The sequence below is a fragment of the Protopterus annectens genome, chromosome 10.part0, assembly GCF_019279795.1.
Source record: "Protopterus annectens isolate FY-2018-M chromosome 10.part0, PAN1.0, whole genome shotgun sequence".
Taxonomy (NCBI): Eukaryota; Metazoa; Chordata; order Ceratodontiformes; family Protopteridae; genus Protopterus; species Protopterus annectens.
In genome coordinates, this window is record NC_056744.1 from 1,704,262,502 (window position 1) to 1,704,283,702 (window position 21,201).

General features: G+C 42.5%; 1 protein-coding gene across 1 annotated transcript in view; it reads left to right on the plus strand.

The window, feature by feature from the left end:
- Window positions 1-21,201, plus strand: part of LOC122813933 (zinc finger protein 480-like) — a 177,380-nt gene that overhangs the window by 75,110 nt on the left and 81,069 nt on the right. The window contains exon 3 of the mRNA XM_044086479.1: window positions 138-461. Coding sequence (XP_043942414.1) covers window positions 138-461 — 324 coding nt within the window. The remainder of the gene's footprint in view (window positions 1-137; window positions 462-21,201) is intronic.

The window sequence follows — 21,201 nt, forward strand, 5'->3', positions numbered from 1 at the left end:
CTCCTCTGTCTCTGTTTCTGGGCAGCTTAACTTTATTCATTCTGTCATGCAAGGTAAATATATGGACATAACTGGTATTGTGGTATGATAATGTGTAGCAAGTTAATTTGATCTCATCTATATTACTTGTTTCACAGGAACATGCTGTTAATTTGGAAAAATACATTGCAGAAGAGTTTGTAAAACTGCACCAGTTTCTCCATGACAAGGAACAAAAACTCATTCAACAACTTAACAACAAAGCATCAGAAATTCTGAAAGAGCTAGAAGAAAATCTTGAATGCATTAAAACTGGTGTTACAGAAATCCACTCAGCAGCATCTGATACTAACTTGGAAATCAAAAAAGAAGTAGACATTCTGGAAGAGAGAAATGACACAGACTATATGGCAACCACTGAGGAATTGGTGTTAGGTGACACCTCAGAACATGGAAAACACAAACCTAATGGAGTTCTATCAGTAAGTCCACCTTTAATTTTTGCTGTTGCATGTCTTTCATTTTGGAAAGTGAAACATTGGGTTTGCAGCCGACATAAGAAACATTTCAGATAATAAAGTACCAGCAGTCTAAATTATATACAGTAATGTGCTTATTTTTTAATTACTTTTATTTGTTTTTTTCTTAATTTGTTCAGTTTATTTGCCCAAAACTGATCGATGGCTTTATATCAAGGCAAACCTTGTCAACTCCCAACATGTTGAAATAAACATACTGAGAACTGAGGTGCTAGAAAAACAACAACATTAATTTCCCAACATGTCAAAACAAAGTCATTCAGAACAAAAAAAAAAATTAAAAATACCTCAACCTGTGCTAACTTTGAGATCTCTGGATGTCCAGTTAGGGTGACAACTTCCTTACTTGCAGACTTATTGATCTATCTCTTAAAATTATACATTTGATGATTTTTGACTGGAAGACTATTTATTTAATATAAAGCCATCTCCCCATTAAAAACTCTGATGCATAAATTAAGCTGTGTTTTTTATATACACAATTTCTGACTGGTGGCTGAAAATAGTGTAGCATAGTAAAATACAATTTCTTTACTTATTGCAGGACCATATTTATCAAGAGTTTGCTGCAGAGGATCATTGGGTAATAGGAAATGCAAAGCAATTGGCTCTTGTGACCATTTATACCTGACAGTACCCACCCTCAACCTGAACCTCCTTTGTCATGGAGTGCCAGGCCAGCCGGACCAGGGTTGAAGTTGTGACTACCTGCCCAAACTTCTGGTTCCTAGTTTAAGGCAGATAATGTATTACACTGTTTAATTTGCAGTGGAAGCCAATTCCAGAGATGGGAAAGGTGTTATGTAATGAACCTCTCTCTCTACATTGCTTTACTTACTTGGTAGAGATTTAGATCCCTTGTGGACTATTCCATTCATGGAGATTCAAAAGATCAAGGAGCACCAAGTTCCTAATGGCTTGAAAGGAAAGGCATAAGTCTCCCCTCAGAAGTCTGTAAGATACTGAATAAAGGGACAGTGCTTCCAGACTTTTCTGGTGGCTTAGGGTTATTAAACAGGTGATCTCCTTAGTTAAGAGCCTGTGGGGTCTTGTTGGTTTTTAGATGAGGCTAGTAGGTACATTCCAGAGAGGACATTGTATTTAATAATTGGCATAATCAGTGCTGAATGTAATGGAACACCTGTTTGGATCTGGAAGGTATCTCCTTGGCGATCAACTGTGTTAAGTAGAAATGCTTCCTGATTTCTGTTATTACGTGATAATCAAAGAAGAAAGAAGTGTTATCTGAAGTACCAAGATCTCTAACTACATTCTCATTTTAAAGTGAGATTTTTATGTCCTATACTGGAAGGAGGGAACATTTACCAAACAGAATAATAATACACTTGTTAGAATTATTCATTTATGCCCATTACTAGCGCATAAGCATTCTTTTCACACGGCTTTGGGTATCAAAATGGTCACTTGACAGTAACTCACAGTTTGCAGTCCTCTAGAAACCTGGTTAGCCAGAGGTCTTGGTTGATAGTCTGTAAATCAGAAAAGTAAATGCTAAATAAAAGAAGTCCCAACACAGAACACCATTGGTTACCTTCATGCTGTTTGATGAAGCACCTGCTATACCCACACTGTGTGGGTTCTGTCCTTCAGCCAGTTTGCTATCCATCTTTCTACATAGGGGTCTTTTTATAATGCATTGAGCATACTATCTATCCTAGTGTAGTGCCAAAGGCCTTGACCAGGTTGAGGTTTGCTGTGTGTACATCATGGCTGCTGTCAGTAGCTTGTGTTACTCTTTCAAATACGTTAACCAGATTCATTAGAAAGGATCTACCCTTGACAAAGCCAAACTGCTGCAACTCTAGCCTGATGAGATTTTTAATGCCGTAGTTAATCAGGTTAGTTACAATATGCTCCATGGCTTTGCATATGAGACTTGTCAGGCTGATGGGCCTGTAATTCCCTGGATCAGTGATGTGGCCATTGTTGTGAAGTGACATCATCATTACTGTGCACTGAATGTCAGTAGCTTAAGCACAAGTTAAATAGTTTGAGTTGTTCCACAAGTACTTGCGTGGTACTGTTTAAACTGCAATGTATGTTATTCTGTACCATGCAGGAAGTATGTTTAGCCTTTGAGAGTACATTTAGTACTTGAACCTTGGTGGTGATGATGGGGGGGGGGGGTGAGGGATTCTGGGATAAGGGGGTCTGACTCATCATTTCCAGAGTAAAGTTTGTCAGCTAGTATATTTGCAATAACATCTTGAATAAGTTTTGAACAATGTTGTTTTTTTTTTTTCTTTCATAACACATAACTAAAGAAAGATTTGTTGTTGTCCTTAACTTCATATGCTAACTCAAGTTCATGGACTGCTTAATAGTCTTATTATTATTTATTTATTTTTAAGTTTTAGTCAATTTTCTCATGTCATCCTTGATTTGAGGGTCCTTTGATCAGATTTATGTTTTAAGGAGTTTTTTCTTTTTGTTGCAAAGTTTATTTTGTTGGGCCACTGGGGTGGTTTCATTTTAAACTTTACATTATATTTAGAGCTGATGCATACAGTCAGTTGTACACATTTATATAAGTGGGCATTGAACTATTTTGTGTAGCTCTCTGCTGAGGAGAAGTCTGACATTAAGCTAGAATAAGTGAATCTTCAAACTTTATCATATAATTTGGTAAGATTTCTGCATTTTTAATCACTGAATCTTGAGAAATTGTCAAGTTTCAAGGTTTTAGTCATTAAGGTGAATAGTGAATAAACAGACTTCTCCAGGGAGGGAGACAGCAGGGGTATAGTGCATGAAAAAAACTATATTTGTAAGGACCAATTCAAGAATATTAGGCCCTCTAGTGTGTTTCATAATCTGTTCCAGGGAACTTTTGTTTATGAAGCAAAGAACTTTTGGATGTATCCTACATTTGAGGTATAGATTCATGAGTAGTTAAGTCTCCAAAAATAATTAAGTTTTTTTTATAGGTAGTTCATTGATTTATATTTAAGAACATTGCATGATTATTAGGAGACACAGAGGGAGTCCTGTAACAGGCTATAACCTGATAGCTGTGTTATGATCCCCAGAAATCTATTTAGAGGTGATATGGTCCCTAACAAATATGAAAATGCCATCACAGTTGCCACATAGTCTGAAGACATAATAGATGCAAAACCTAGCTATGGACTCATGGTTCCTTAACATTTAAAACAAATTTCAGTAATTACTCAAACATGGAGGTGCTTCAAATGCAGGAGGGCCTCAATGTTGGGCAACTTGTTGTTGAGACTTCTGGTATTGAGCAGAGCCACCTTAATGGACCCTGTTTTGGATTCAGATGTTAGTATGATGAAATATCCATCAGATGGACTCTGCCTAAAAAGGCATTATGGCTGCAGCAAAGCTTTAGCCAGTATGTTGAAGGCTTGGAACAAGAGCTGCAGGCTGTCCATGGCAGAGCATGTAGGGCTGTCTAGCATGTCATCTCATGTTGACACATATTGGATCTGGTACCAAATATTTAGCCAATTGTTGATGCTACTTATCTTGTCTTTGTACATAGTCATCATTCTTGGGAAGGAAGGAAGGATTCCTCTCAGGACCAGAATCTTCTCTGCATTTGTGACTTGCATGGAGTGTTCTGACATGCTTCTCTGCATATCCCTCAGAGTTTTGTATGCCAAGTCATTCACTCCCACATAGTCACATTTGCCATGTGAAAGTACCTTAAGGTCTCCTGAGATGTCAGAGATCTTGGCATCTGAAAGAGAATTCTCCATCATCCTTTGTTCAGAGACGGCAATTGGGATTTTGAGTGTAGAGTCATCAATCACGTGAACATGTTTATTTGTAGAGTAGTCTGGTGTACTGGATCTGAAATTATTTAAATCCTGGTGACTCTCTGTTGGAAGTGTGCCATAAGGTGATGTGGTGTTACATTTTCTGAGACTTGGTCTTCATGGATCTAAGAGGCTTTGGCAGTAACTTTTTACAGCCACGGTGTAAGACATTATGTAGTGGGTTAGTGTAGAATGTTTTGGAATGTGTGATTCCCACTGTCTGTGTCTTTTTGTGGGAGTGAGAACTTCATGTTAAATGCTTGCATCTCTCAAAAACATAATGTGTTAGTATATACTAAGCAAAGCTCATTATCTGTGAGCAACAAGCAGTTACCATGCCACTTAAGGATACCCAGTGCTGTGAGACTCACAACAGAAGGAAGACCAGCTGTCTGAACTTCTATATTAGTCCAGAGGTTTGCAAAATTTGTTTGAAATATACAGAGTATTATATTCAGTTAAACAAGATGGGTATTCAGTTAAACAAGCTGGTTACTAGACTTTACTGTGCAGAAAACAACTTGTGTTAAGTAAGCCGAGAAGTAGATATCCGTATCCTATAAATCCCAAATTTACCACTTTCTTCAGAAGGAAATCAGTTTTAGTGTGTGACTTTTAATGAAGGTTTGGATAAAAATATTAAGTAACTGTAGAAGAGAAAGTATGTAAAAAATTATTCTATCTAAAGAATTTCACCCACTGAACAATTGATAAGAATTGTCATGTGTACCATCATTCTGCCAAAAACGAGCGTTACCAACCTAACAATGCACACCATTACTGCCATGGGACATAGAGCGAGGGGGGAGGGGGGAGGGGGAACCCCCTCACGTTTTTCAGTTGCAAGCATACATCCCAACCATACCTTCATTCCTGATTTTTACATTGTTTTTCATTCCCAATTTTGTTTTTAAGTTGTTTTTTTCTTTCGCGCTGGCATGGGATGATGTCTGCTCCAGCTGGCTGCGAGCACAGAAGGAAACAGAATGGAGTTGGCTTGCTTTATTTTGCTGCACGGAAAGGAGTTGGTGCTTACCGTAATGTTGGTGTTCCTGAGCTTTCCTTGTGAGCAGAGGTATTTCTGAACTGAGCTTTTCTGAACTTTCGAAGGTTTTTTGTGTGTGTGTGTGTGTGTGTGTGTGTGTGTGTGTGTGTGTGTGTGTGTGTGTGTGTCTGTCTGTCTGTCTGTCTGTGTGAATGGACAGAGCTGTGTGATTTTCATATCTCTAAACTTACCTTGACCAATGGCAGTTCCTGCAGTACTGGGGGAGCCCTAGACACCTGGGAGTTTTAAACATTAACTTAAGTCGCAGCAAGATATAATGTAACAACAAGTTTTGCAGCACTAAAGACATACGAGTAGAGCACTAGACAGAGGGGGCACTCATTAGTGCTTCTCTGATTCGCTTAAAAGTTAATAGCACTCATGTTTTGCAGCACAGAAAATGAAAAAGCATGAAACATTGTTTGTCATTACTGTGAATGACTGTGATGGTCCCTGATATATGGGGATCATGTCCAAGAATTCTGGACAAAGCTGGGGGTGGGTCACTAGGCAACACCAGGGAGTCTTTCTAATCCACTTAAAAAGTTAATAGAGTGATAAGACTTGCATCCAGATGCATTTACTGAACAATAAGAGGAGTAGAATTACTGAATGGATGTAATACTTTGTGATGTACAAGGGACAGTGATAAATCTGAGATGGTCTATAAACTCAGGGACAGGTTATATGTATGGTGGCAGAGTGTGTGTGTGTGTGTGTGTGTGTGTGTGTGTGTGTGTGTGTGTGTGTGTATATATGTATATGGAAAATGCCCTCAACTGAATACACCTGGTGGCTAGAGGTACTCAGGCTCAAACTCTGTACCTTTGGTACAAGTAAAAAGAGCCAATTGTCCCTAGCCACCACCACCACTTGCAAATTTATGCCTCATATTTTTGTTCTATTCCTCATGAAATCTGTGTTTTTTCAGGATTTTTGTGGCAAATCGCATTTGAATTTCAGACTTCATAGTCTTCAAAAAATAAATGGTAGCACAAAACCTTTTATTGTAGCAATTTTCTATGTTTACAAGATCAGTATTTGAGAATTGTCCCTATTTTAGGGCTGTAATCCCCCATTATTGGCTTTGTCCAGGTTTTTTGTGCGAAGAGTGACAGCTATTGTTAGAAGTGAGAACTGAATTCACTAAATGATGGCCATTTAAGTTTAAGTCTTCCTGTCGTTCAGGAAATTGCTGATTTAGCATAGTGGATGTTGCTCTGACTGTAGTGCACAGGGTTCAAGACTTGGCAGTGAAGTGCATGGTGTGGTAACACGTTTTATTCTAGCAACATTCCAAAATTATACAAGCAATGTTTAAAATGTGTCTCTGGTTTTTGGCCTTTTGCCCCTTCCCCCCCCAAAAAAAAAACTGAAATTGAAAAGAAGTGCTTGAAGCTGTGCAAGATGCCTATGGCTTACACTACTGTCATTCTATTTTTGTATAGATAGTGTGTATGGAACTGGACTTTTATGATGGAAATGTTCTGAAATGGGCAGTTTTGTCATTATTGGTTCATGCATTTTGTTTCATTGCCTACTGGAAAAATGTTCAAACAATAAATTTAAAATGCGCTCTAACTTGAGTCTAACAAGTGTGCTGTATTATACAAGGAATATAATCTAATAAAGTCAGGAAGGTGTATCAAAGAATGTATGTATGTTTCTTGTTTTGTGTGCAGGGGCCTATGATTTGAAAACAGTGTTGTCTTTATCCACCACTGGCCAGATGCATTTTCTTTGATGTGGTGTGAGTCTCAGTGCTGTATCAATAAATGTGAGTTTCAAGGGCAGAGAAGTTTTAATGCCAAGTCTATTTTCATTGTGAGACAGTATTGCTTTGTTTAGCATATATCTATTAGTGTTTGTACATTGTGCTATAAAATGTAAAAATAAAATCCAAATAATCATTGTAGAAGTAAAGCAGTATGCACACATTAGTGTTTATGGTAATTGGGGCAAAATCGCCAGGTAATGCGACATTGGAATGGCTGCAGGGGGACTCTGGTGCCATATTTTGGTTGTCTGTTCTTCAGTTTGCATTTAAAAGTTGGTATCCTACAATTCCATTGGAGTGAGTGGGGTTACGTAATTATGCATGCAGATTTTACGCTAATTAGTGTACAAATATGTACCTATTTTTCATGGGCCTTGTTCAGGTTTTGGATGTTTCTAGGTTGAGAGGTATGGTTGCGAGACCTGCCAGGAAAAATTAGTGAAGTGGAGCTTTCATCTCTAACGTGGATTTGCATGCGGAAGTTAAACTAACCAAACTAGCTGTCAGTAAAGAGAGTTTCAGGAGTTATGCTGCTGCTGTTCTGTTGGTACTGCCAGAGGCAGAGTCATGCCAGTGGAGAGTTTTGTTCTTTTATTTGCTCTGTGCTGATCATTGCTGCTAGAGACTTTTGAGAGTTGCCCTAATCATTGCTGCCATACCTGCTGCCCAGTGCTGATTGTGTGTGTGTGTTTGCCATGCCTGCTGATTTTGTCTGCCATGCCTGCTGATTTTGTACCTATGTTGTGGTAGTAAATAGTTTTAAAAAATTGCCCTTTTTAGATCACTAAGTGTCCCTCTCACCCCCCCCCCCCCAGTATTCAACAGCTTCCGGGACCTCTGATTACTGCACTTTTGTTTTAAATGAAATGCTATGGATATTAATAGTGATATCCCCTCTCCAGTCATAACAAAAGAGCAGACCAACACCTGTTGGCCTGCACATACTGTTGCTTTAGACGTCCAGTAATTATGACATGCCAATTTCTGTTGAGTTGCTGCCAGAGAATTACTTGATCTGAAACTAATCACTAAAAGAATAAGTGATGCCTGTCTAATCCAGACTAATAGTCTTGGGAAAACATGTTGAAGGAGGTGTGCTTAACCCAGTAGCGGAAATTCTATGCTCTTCAGAGGTTTCAGTTGAGCTCTAGGTGCATACATAGTGTCTTCTTTCCATTTAACCTAAAAATATTTGTGTAACAGAGCAGGACAGTAGCCTGTTTGCATGTGGGTTATCTGGTTATGAACAGTGCTAGGACAGATCAAATGATTCTGTTATTTTAACCTACAGAAGGGGGTTTTGACATTTGTTAAATAATATGAAATGAGTGATTGCCATCAAAGGAGCATGTAATTGTCTTCACCAAGCTGTCAGAGCATCATAAAATGTATAACTTAGGTCTGATAGTCGGTGTAGATTTGTAAGTATTCTTTTTTTTGAGTGAAAGGGGCTGGTGAAAGAAAATAGTTTTACATTTTTGACACTTGGTTAGAGCAGACCCATGTGTATATTTGTGTAACCAGTACCTCATGTGAGTAGAGGAATTTGATGAAGTGCATGTTTGAAAAAAAACATGGAGTTTGGCTGTAAGAGCTTCTTTAATAGTACAGCAGAGTGGGGTTCAGAATTATTTTCAAATAATGACGAGCTTTAAACTTATAAAACCATACTTAATGCAGATCTGTGCAAAAACATTTCCTGAGATTTACAGTTTGACTGAAAGGCTAGGCTGTTGTCTGTCTGAACATCTTCGGAGTTCCATGATCTCCCTAACTTGCCTTATCCTTTCTGGACTTATGCCTACCTCAAGTCTTGATCAAGATCTTACTGTCATTTCTGATAGATTTCATACCATGAGGAGATGCAGTTTTTTCCTGAATATTCCTGTCTGAGAGATGTCTACATCTGCATACAGATTTAGCTTATGGTTTCTCCTTAATGAGAATGCCGCAATAGAAACTCAGGTAAATTAGTACTGCATCTGAAGTAGTTAAATTCATTTGATCAGCAACCTGTGGGTATCTGATCCGATTTGGATCCGAGCCGGCAGCTTTCCTAGCTAAAAGGTCCAAGCTCCTCCCCTACCCATAATCCCCTGCCACCTCCCTCTAACCCTCAGATCTCATTTGCCATGGCTTCTGTAAGCTTCTTAGAATGAGCTCCGAGCGTGGTATTGTGAGTTTAGGATTTTAAATATACTTTTCTGTCAGAATTTCTCTATCTTTGTGTGTGTGAACTCCCTTCTATCTCCCTTAGCTTTTTTTGGGTAGTTTTAAAATGTTTTGGTTAGTTAAAGTTTATTCCCCTCCCCCCTCTGCATGTGTGAAGGTGTGTGCGTGTGGGCCTGTACTCTTTTCCTTTCTAATATGTCTGAAGGCCCAAAAGCTGTGTTTTCTAAATGCTCCGAGTGTGGCCTTAAGCTGTCCCCAGCGGATGGCCACACTCGGTGTGTTATTTGCCTGGGAGTTGATCACCTTACTTCAGGCTGCACTATTTGTGCAGCCTTCAATACCAGGGCTTTGAGGGATAGGAGGACGAAGCTTATCCTTGCAGGCCTTTTGCCCCCTGATTCCACTTTGGCCTCCTCTTCCTCTGTGGTGCCAGCTGCGGCTGCTCCACCTACTGCCTCCAATCCCCTGGCCGGGACTCAACCTCCCTCTTTGGCCCAGGAGGAAAGGGACGGCAAAAAGAAAGAGAAGGACAGGGAGCAGGAAAAAGGGAGACACCGCCACAAGAGGAGGTCCGAGTCAGCTCCATCGGCTCCGCTGTCCAAGCAGCTTGCCTCTCCCCATAAGGTCTCCGGGCCTTCCCTCTCCCGGCTCCGTTCTCCACGTTTCTCCCTGGGGCTGGAGGAGGAGACCCAGTCACCTTCGAGGTCGTCTAGGCGGCCTTCCCGGCCGGTCTCAGCAGCCTCTTCCGGATCAATGAGGAGTTTATCCGACGCAGACATGGACCGGATGATGCATCGATTTCTTCAGGCCCAGCTGCAGATGGGAGTTCTTTTGCCTCCCCCCCCCCCTCCGGGGGGAGCTCGACCCTTTTTTCACCCCCATTGCTCCTTCTCCGACCCGCTATCGAGGTTCAGAGCTGTCTGATCCGACTAACTTCGGAGCTGGGGTGGTGTCGGCACAGACAGTGTTTCCTACTTCAGTGCCAACTGTACCTTCGAGTCTGTCGGATCCATTTTCGGATCCGAGCTCTCGGGTCCGTGAGTTGAGAGTCAGATCCAGAGGGGTTAGTGGGCCTTCGGCTCCATTGAGGTCGGAGCACACTACCCTTTTGTATCCTATTGGGTCACCTCCGGCGCCGATCTGCACATCGGATTCGAGGGGACTGCTTTTGGATCCTAGGGAAAGCAGTTCTCCCTCGGCATTCGACGTCGTGGAGATGGTCCTTTCGAGGGATTCGAGGCCCCAGGCTCTTGCTATGGATCCACACTCCATTTCCTCTCAGACGGGCCTGTCTTCCATCATCTGGCCCCAGGGCCAGCCTGCGCCTATGTCCCAGATGGTTCCCCTTGAGGAACAGGACATTGTTGGTGAGGCCTCTTCGGACAGCCCCCCCCGAGGAGGTCCCTCACAAACGAAAGTGCAAGAGGAGGCACTTGGACTCACCTGAGTCCCTCACAGAAGACACGGACTTAGAAGAAGGGGAAGGTTCCCGAAGGTCACCCCCCAAAGATGTCTCCTTTGGAGACATTATGGAAATGTTGAGCATTAGAGGGGGGTGGTCTGCCCAAAAACCTTCTTCGGATGAGTCTGTGTTTCTGGAGGCATTTGACGCAGGCTCATCTACCTTTTGGGTGTCCCCTCCTGCCGACCCCCTGGTGGACCTCATAACTACCAGGGCATGGAAGGAGCCAGACACTGTTGAGCCAGTACCCAAGAGACCGGACAGGATACTGAGCCCTCCCACAGACAGGACAATTTGGAGCAAGGGTGCCCCAGTGGATGCCATGGTGGTGGCAGCTGCCACTAAAAAGGAATTAGCACAGGAGAGTTCCTCGATTACATCCTCCAGACAAGGAGTCTTGGATGATGGACCACCTTGGAAAGTGAATGTTTGCTTCAGCGACCTTCTCCGTAAGGTCACTGAACTATATGGCACATGTAATTCGGCTCCAGCGGGACCTGATCAAAGAGTACGCTGGGTCACCCCCAGAGTCCATGTCGGCCGAGGACAAATGGACCTTCTCTGCTTGAATGGCCACTCTCAGATCTATTACTAACACATCTATGCGGCTTCTCTCCCATGCCATGGAGGGAGTGGCTAGAGCCAGCGGAACAGGTGTTGTCTAATGTAGACAGGCCTGACTCCATCTCTGCGATTTTGCGGAACCCTTCAAGGCGTCCTTCGCGAATGCCCCTTTTGGCGGTTCTACGCTTTTTGCCAAAACCGTTCGCGATATGCTTCTCCAGAGCGAGAAAGATGGGAAAACATCTGCTGTCGGGATCCGCTTCTCGGCTCCTCAGAGGTCCTACTCTGGGAACCAAAGAGGACAAAAGAAGATGTGGTTCCGGAAAGCTCAACAATCCCGTTTCGCTCCGGATCCTTCGTCCTTCAGAGGCAGAGGAGGACAGGGTGGACGCCGGCCCAGAGGCAGAGGGGGGCCAAAGAATTTTGGGTTAAGGGAACCCTTTTCCGATCGACCCGTGCAGTAGCCTTGAGGGGTTGCCCAACTGCTCCCCTCTGGAGGCAGTTGGGGGCGCTTCTCAAAGCACCTAGCAAATTGGGAGTCCATTACGACAGATCGCTGGGTGCTCCGAATTATATCCAGAGGCTATTCTATCCCTTTCCTAACGTATCCTCCCCGGTCAGGGAGTCTCCCCAATGTTCCACCCAATCAGAGGGAAGTAGCAGCCTTCGAAATATGAGAGCTGCTAAGAAAAACAGCCATCCAGCATGTCCCTCTCAGGCAATCGGCATCAGGCTTTTACTCCAGGTTCTTTTTGGTGCCAAAAAAGACGGGGGACTTGTGACCCATTCTCGACCTGTCCACACTAAACCTGTCAGTCGCCAAAGAAAAGTTCCAGATGGTCACTATTCAATCCATTCTCCCACTTTTACAGGAGAATGACTGGATGCGCTCGATAGACCTCAAGGATGCGTACTACCACATTCTAATGGACAGGCGATCCAGGAGGTTTCTCCGCTTTCGGCTGGGAGCCGGCCATTATCAGTTCAGGGTCCTACCCTTCGGTCACACCACAGCCCCCAGGGTGTTCACCAAGGTCATGGCAGTTGTAGGGGCCCACCTGAGGCTTCAGGGAATACAGGTCTTTCCTTACCTGGACGACTGGCTCCTAACCGCCCCCACCAGGCATCAGCTTTGTTCAGGCAGGGACTATTTCTTACTTCTAGCCCGCCATCTAGGGATCACGTTCAACCACAAGAAATCCTCCCTTCAACCTACTCAGATTTTGGAGTTCATAGGGGCCAGGATAGACACTGTACAATCCAGAGTCTTTCTGATGGCAAACCGACTTCGCAATCTAAACCTTCACATTCTGGCTCTTCTACAAACCATCAGCCCCCCCCAGCGGAATTAGTCCTGAGGGCCCTGGGGTCCATGGCAGCCGCCATCAATCTGTCAGCTATCGTAAGTCTGAAAATGAGAATCCTTCAATGGACCTTACAGGTTCAATGGTCCATCCTACATCATCCCCTGTCTACACCTATTCCCCTCAGCAGGATTTGCAGGGAGTCACTACTTTGGTGGCTCCATTCCAGAGACCTCCGGGAAGGGCGCCCCTTCGCTATATCCCCACCCCAAGTTACGGTGACCATGGACGTATCTCTCCTCAGGTGGGGCATTGCATGGGCAGATCCGTCCAAGGCACGTGGACTCGCACAGAGACCTCATTGCATATCAATGTCCTGGAGATGAGGGCGGTGCTTCTAGTGTTGCAGTCTCTCCATCCCCTTCTTCCTCTAGGGACTATTGCAATTCAAACAGACAACATGTTGGTAGTCTGATACATAAACAGTGGGGAACCAGATCTTACCCACTTTGCAGAGAGGCAATGAGAGTGTGATAATGGGCGATATCCACCAACCGCTTTCTCATAGCAACGCACATTCCGGATCGGTCAAACATTTTAGCGGACAGGTTGAGTCTAACGATCCTCTCACCTTACGAGTGGTCTCTGAACCCAGTAATAGCGGAGCAAATCTTCCTCAAATGGGGTCAACCTTGCTGCGATCTGTTCGCCTTGCCTTCGAACACAAAGTGCAGTGAGTTCTTCACGCTAATTCCCCCACCAGGGAAAGTCCCCAGAGATGATCTGGTTCATGCTTGGCCATCCGGTCTTCTGTATGCTTATCCTCTTCTTCCATTAATGACAAAATTCTTGCATTGGGGAGCAGAGTTATCCTCATAGCCCCATTCTGGCCTCGCCAAACCTGGTTACCATGCCTACGGTCTCATCTAGTACATCCTCCTTGGATTTTAGATCCCATTCCGGATCTGATCTCTCATCCTTTAGGATTGAAGACCCCCGACCTGGACTACCTCAAGCTCTCAGCTTGGTTTATTCAGTTCCATTAATGGCTAGGACTCCTGGTATATCTTCCTCAGTTAAGGCCATCCTGGTGGCCGCCCATAAACAGTCTACCAGGAAAATCTACAAGAGTAAATGGAAACGTTTCTCTGTCTGGGCAGAGCATAGGAATTTGGATCCCTTCACGACTCCTATCCCAGCAGTTCTAGACTTTCTAGCCCATATTTTTCATCAAGGGGATAGTTCTTCTACTATTAAAGTTCAATTGGCAGCTATTGGCAGCTATTTCCCACTACCACGTTGGAAACAGTTAGGCCCCCTAGCTTCCTCCAAGATTTGTGAAGCATTCCTGAAAGAGACCCCCTGTTAAAGATGCAGTTCCTCCATGGGATCTAACTCTAGTTCTGCAGGCTCTGACTGGTCCTCCTTTTGAACCCGCGGCTTCAGTCAACTTAAATTATGTATCTTGGAAAATGGCCTTCCTGATTGCCATTACCTCAGCTAGGAGGATATTGGAGCTTCACGCTCTTTGCAGTAAGCCTCCATACATCATCTTTCATAAAGACAGGATTTCCCTCAGGACTAGCCCTCCTTTCTGCCTAAAGTGGCTTCAGAAACCAATATCAACCAGTCCATCAATCTACCTGTCTTCTTTCCTAATTTTCAAAACAAAGGAGAGTATAGACTCCATTGTCTGGATGTTCATAGACAGTTACGATTTTACTTAAACAGAACAGCCAATCTTCGAAAATCAGATCAACTTTTTGTGTCATTTGCTGAACCCTGTCTGGGTAAACCAGTCACTAAAGTAACCTTAGCTAGATGGATTTCCCAATGCATCCTTCTCACATACAAAAGCTCTGGTCGACCTGAGCCCCTGAGGGGGCAAGCCCATTCTACCCGATCTATGGCTACTTCTGCTGCTTTCTGGTCAAGGGTTTCTTTGGATGACATTTGCTCAGCAGCTACTTGGGCTTCCTCTCATACCTTTATTACACATTATAAGTTGGATTTAATATCCAGAGGACACACATCTTTTGGCACTGCAGTGCTCCGGAATATCCTTCCATGAGGACCTCCCAAGTTGTTGGTAGCTGGGAACTCTGTCCTACAGGTTGCTAATCAAATGAAGTTAACTACTTCAGATGAAGAAGTTATGTACTCCCCAATAACGTTCCATCTGAGTAGGTAACTTCATTTGTCAGCAACCAACCCTCCCTCCATCCCCCGGACCCTTAGCTCATTATTAAAGGATCAGGATGCATCACTTCCAGATGACATCAGGTGGAATGTATAGTACTCCTTTCTTGTGTTATAGTAATTTTCTATGGCATTATGGCAAATTCGATCTGAGGGTTAGAGGGAGGTGGCAGGGCATTATGGGTAGGGGGAGGAGCTTGGCACTCAGATCTTCTAGCTAGGAAAGCTGCCGGCTCGGATCCGATGCCCACAGGATGCTGACAAATGAAGTTACCTACTCAGATGGAACGTTATGGTGAGTACATAACTTCTTTTTTGTCAGCAGCATACAAACCCAGTACATTTTGGCTGTTGAGACAACCCTGTAAATGAAAGCTGGAGCTGAAAAGGGAGCAGCATCTTTAGTGGGCTAACTTAATTAAAAATTGGGGAATAGTTCTTTCTATGGGCTAACTTAATTAAAAATGGTATTAATAGTTCTTTCCATCAGAGTATTAAGTTGTACCGGTCACTATGCAAGGGTGCCAGGAAGAAACTTAGCAGTATCCTCTTCATTGTCATTAGTAGTGTGCCCAGATATCTGGGTCAGTTAAACCTTATTGTTGATAATTTTGTTCTCTAATACAGGCCTCGTTGAGCAGGAAGATGCCAGCATCTAAATTGATGCTGTAGAACCAAGCATAACTTTGAAAAAAAAAAACCTGTCTTCCAGCTATAAGTGCCAAACAATGCATTTATCTTTGAACCACCTGGGTGTACCCATGTGTTTGTTTTCAGTGGCAATTTTCTCTTAGCTGTACCACTAAAGCCTTCTCTGCTAATGTAAAGGACACAGAAGAGAGTGGGCATCCTCGATAGGTCCTCTGCTTTAGTTAAAACGGAGAGCAAATATAACAGATCATGCATACATGGGCTGTAGAGAGGTGCATAATTTACATATGTTGGCAAACTGCTCTTAAGCAAATATGGAATTATCATCACTCAGGTAAATTTTCAATAAATTGAAGAGAAGTATTTGTACAAGTCCAGAAGCATAGTAGCATATGGTGTTTGTTGTGAGTTATCCAGCTGTGTACGATTCACATATATGTGCTGGGCATTACATGACTATGACAATACTTCAGAGATCTTCCTTGCACTGGACACACATTTATAGCTGTGTGACCCACAAACCTTTTCACTATGCATTGGCAAAACTTTGATCTCGTTTGGATGAAAGGAAATAAAGCTGTAGGTATGAGTTTTGCAGTGCGTTTGCCCAACTTGGGAAATAAAATTGTCTTGGGTACTTGTGCTACTAATAGTCAATTGTAATACCGACTTTGTAACAGCTGGAATCCAACCATTCTTAAATGCTGTATCTCATATAATATCCCATACTACATCATTGTCATTAGTCACATATGATATTCTGTGTTACTCCATTATCTGCAGTCAGATGGACTATTGAATGACATTCCACTGTCATCAGTCACATGTAATATCGTGTGGTATTCCATTATCGGCAGTCACATGTAATATCCCATGATGCTCCATTAGCATTAGTCATGTAATGTCCTGTGATACTATTTTATTGTTAATTTGTAATATCCTGTGCTGCTCTATTATTATCGTAGTGATAGTCCATTAATAATCAGTGACATGGACTATCCTGTGTTACTTCAGTGTCATCAGTTATGTACAGTATGCCATGATGGTCAGAGTCTCCTATCTCATGGAATATCCTGAGATACCCAATTATCGTCAATCACGTGTAATATCCTATTTACTCCATTATCATCAGCCACGTGTAATGTCATGTGATACTCCATTATTATCTGGTACATGTAATACCCTGCAATATGCTATTGTCATTCGTCACATTTAATATCTTGTGATATTCTCTTAACATCAGTAATGCAAACTAATGGCCCTCTTGGACAGGGGAAATGTAATTACTCCAGCATGTATTTGTTTATCACATCTTTTCATGTTTGCAGTTCAGTGTGCATGTAAATAGCTGCATGTGGATGCGTCTGTCCCCCTCCAAAGAAAATACAGTAGAAAATGTAAGAATAAATCTAAGTGGTAGAAACCAGATAAAAAGAGGTTGTATAATAAAAGAAAAAAAAGTTAATTACATGAAAAAATAAATGTAACACTCATACTAAAAAGACTTCTGCTAAACTAAACAGGGGACTTTGGACACTGATCAAATCAAGAAAAGCCATGTATGATGTAAATATAGTCACCCAGGTGACGGATAACCACAAAGCTTTCTATAAGTGTTAGAAACCTCAGAAACAATTCCCAGCACTGCAGAAAGCTATCTTTAAATGACATCACTTACTGAGGCTCAGAGGAAATGGCCAATATACAAGTGGACACATTTAGCTCAAGCTTAACTCCCTCTCCCCTCCTGTATTCCTAGCTCACATACTGACATCTACACCTCTCCCAAAAATACTCCAAGAACAAGTCCTCAAAGTACTGTCCAACGCCATAAGCCCATTTCATTGGGGCCAGATAACTTACTGGGCTGTCTGTATAGTGCTTTAGGTTTGTAGGCAAATATTAAGCTAACTGCCCGTAAGAGCTATTTTAAGTCTAGCCAACAACCCCAGGCCAAAACCAAAATCTTCACCTTGTGTCTCTGAGGTGGCAACCTTAGCCATTATGCCAAACTCACTTTCCCAGGTGCATGCCTGACTGGAGGGTGGTAATTATATCCGCTTTCTGCACTAACCTGTTAGCAGGAAAGACCATGGCAGTAGATTTTTATGAAGACATGACCTCCTTTTCTCTGCAGTTGCAAAGAGGGACAACATTTTTTGTGAGATCCCCTAATGGGGTTATTCAGTATCAGCCTTCAAAGAGACTTTGTGCCAGAAGAATGGAGAGCAGCAACTGCCATCCCCTTGCACAGAGGTGGGTAGTCAATAGACCCAGGTAATTATAGCCCCATGAACCTGACCAACCTCATCTGTAAGGTTGTGGAAAGGATTATTATGGAATTAATAAATAAAGACATCAACCCAAACTAGTTCAGGTCCATTAGAAGCAAATCCTGTCTACTTAACCAGGTCAGTTTCTTTGAGAGTAAGAGATTTTGCTTTAGTATGCATTTTCTGAAGGATATGAAGTCTGAAACTCAAATGCTTGTAATTATTTAGTGACTTCAATCCTCAACACTGTACCAGAAAACCACAAATTGTAAGAGGAACAGAACAAAAATTATAAGTCACAAATCTGGACAGTTGAGAGGTATTCCTGTAGGTCTTCAAGCCAATTAATTAATGACTTGATGGTCTGTTTGGAAAGAAATGGAGGTCACATTCATTCATAAACATCTACTGGCATGCTTTTTCCTGCTTGTGGTTTTGTTGCATACATTTTAAGAACATTTATACAGGTGCTGTAATGGTAAATGTACAGAAAAGGAACATGAACATTTCAAAATGTGCATGCTGATTGGACAAACTAATCAGCAACCTCATTGCAAATTGAACATTCCCCACAGGAGGTAGTTCAGTAAGTTCACGTTCTCTGTGACACTACTGATCAATTTAAGAAGTTAAAAATTCCATCCATTCACATCCACATCCCCTTTTTCCCATTATTGCACATGGGGTCAGGGTGTTACTTCAACTGTGACAGTCAACTAGAGCCAAGGTTTACACTGTCGCATGGCTAGCCATGCTGCTGCTGTTCATCCACAGTGCACACACACACACACACACACACACACACACACACACACACACACACACACACACACACACACACAATCTATGGACAATTTAAAGTGTCCATTCCACCTACTCCATGTCTTTGGAATGTGGGTAGAAACCGGAGCACCCAGAGGAAACCCACAAGAACACAGGGAGGGCTTGCACACTCCAGTGCAATGCATTCAAAAAACCCTACCAGATAACCAGCGAACAAGACCGAGGCCAACAAGAATTACAAAATGATATGGAAGACCTCTAGTTCTTCACAACAACATGTAATATATGATAAAAAAGTTAAGCACCTTCATCCTTTGTAAATGAACCTTGGGCTTTCTCAAAACTGCCATTTAAGGAGTTTTCACACATTTAGACTTGTCTGCAACCACATGACAATTCACCCCACAATAATAATGTTTGTAATGTCTGATATAAAAATCAAACTTACTTCAAATAAATCAAATGCACCATAAAAGGTTGATATTGTATAAACGCTGTAAATAGTTACGCTTGATTCTTATATAAGGCACTACAAAAATGTGAGAAAATTCATTGTGACAGTTTTGAGAAACTCCAAAGTTCACTTACAAAGGACAAACATGCTTTTTTATTGTGTATCAAGTGTTGCTTTTATAAAGAATTGGAGGTCTTCTGTTTCAGATTAAAAAAAACCTCACAATTTCAGTGCCAGGAGCACCCATACAAGTAGCTGCATGGCATATCCTGCAACCTGATTAAAAACAACTAACTAAAGCCTCTTGCCTCACAAAACAGACATCTTCCTTTACTTAGTGACTATATTTCTCAATGACATGTCAGAAAACTACATGCAAATATTGTAAGTGCACCATTAATAGTTTACCACAAGAGATATAACAAACTAAAAAAGTCAGCAATTTACTGTGCATTTACAGAGCATTTTAAGTTCATATATTGGCTGTCCCAGACTACCAGAAGCCGATGGAAGAGCACAGAATTCTTTTTATGCAGTAATTTTATAAATTAAGACTTTTTTCTTAAATAATTTCACTGTATAATAGCAACAATCGGCCGTTAAATGAACCAGTGTCCAAACTACAGAATTGTGGTTCTCCCTACTTTTGCTTCATCATTGGTGGTGTTTTGGTTTTGGTTTAGGTTCATAGGTTCATACTAGGCTATCTGCCCGAGGGCATTTACAAGCCTAGCCCATAGTTTTGTGGCTTACGCCACCCCTTTAGTATGGGGAACTATACCCATTATTTTGCTGTGCCTCTGTCGAGCAGTGACACTGAGGTAATCCCTGGGGTATATCTGCGATCTCCCATCCATTGGTCAAGATTTCTCTTGAACAAGGCCAGCGAGGTGCTCTGCCTCACATATACCGGGATTTTATTCCACAGCATAGGGAGTCTTTGGGTGATGAATCTATCCCTCCAGCACGTCCTATTAATAGCCGTGTCGAGGTTTAAGTCTCCCGCCCTTGTGGCTCTGACGGATCTAGATTTTTTGAGGTGAAGCATATTCATCAAATCTGGGTTTGATATGGCCTTGTATGTTAGGCAAAGGTCACCTCTGAGCAAGCGGTAAGCGACTGAATAGAGCTGGAGTTCTTTCAGTCGGGCAGCATAGGACAGATGTTTGAGACCCTTTATCCTTTTGGTGAGGAACTTTTGTGGCCTCTCCAGCTGCTGCAAGTGTCGGGTCAGATACATTCCGAATGGGGCATTGTACTCAATCATTGGTCTGATGAGTGATGAGTATAGGGAGACTATGACCTCCCTTGATCTAGATGAGAATCCCTTCATGATAAGGTGGGCAATGTAGAAGGTCTTCCTAACTACTTTAGCTACATGGGTGTCGAATGACAGACTACTATCAACCTGGGTCCCCAGGTCCCTGATAACTACTTCTGTGCTCAGTGGATTGCCACCTATTTGGTAGCTAGGGGTAACCTTGTTTTTCCCGAAGGGTATGACTATGCATTTTTTGGCATTTAACTTTAGGCCATGGCTCTGGCACCAGTTATCCGTTTCTGTGAGACCCTTCTGAAGGATATCTGTGTCAGATGTGTTTTCTACTATGGCCCAGTTTGCAGTCATCTGCAAACTTTGTCAGCCATAACCCTCCTGTGTTTGCTTGTACTTGGAAAAGTAGATGCCAAACAAGAGTGGGCCAGGACTGAGCCCTGTGGTACACCACTTGTGACAGGCTTTGAGTCTGACATGGCGCCAGCAACTCTGACCCTGTGGGTTCTGTCACTCAGCCAGTTTGCAACCCATCTTGTGATGTATGGGTTAACAATTTAAGCTGATGAGTTTTCAATGATACCCGAGTGGGATATTGTATCGAAGGCCTTCAGCCAGATCGAGGTAGGCTGTATGGACTGCCTTTCCCTCATCAATGGCTTTGGTGACTGTTTCGAAAAGTCAACCAAGTTTAGAAGGCATGATCTGCCTTTGACAAAGCCAAACTGGGATGGATCCAAAGTCTGCAAATTCCTATGTCTTTATTTATGAGGTCCATTATGATCCTCTCCATGGCTTTGCAGATAAGGCTTGTCAAGCTAATGGGCGGTAATTTCCAGGGTCGGTGGAGGCACCGCCTTTGTGAAGTGGGACCACAGTTGCAGTGCGCCACTCCTGGAGTGCGTATCCAGAGGTAAGACTAT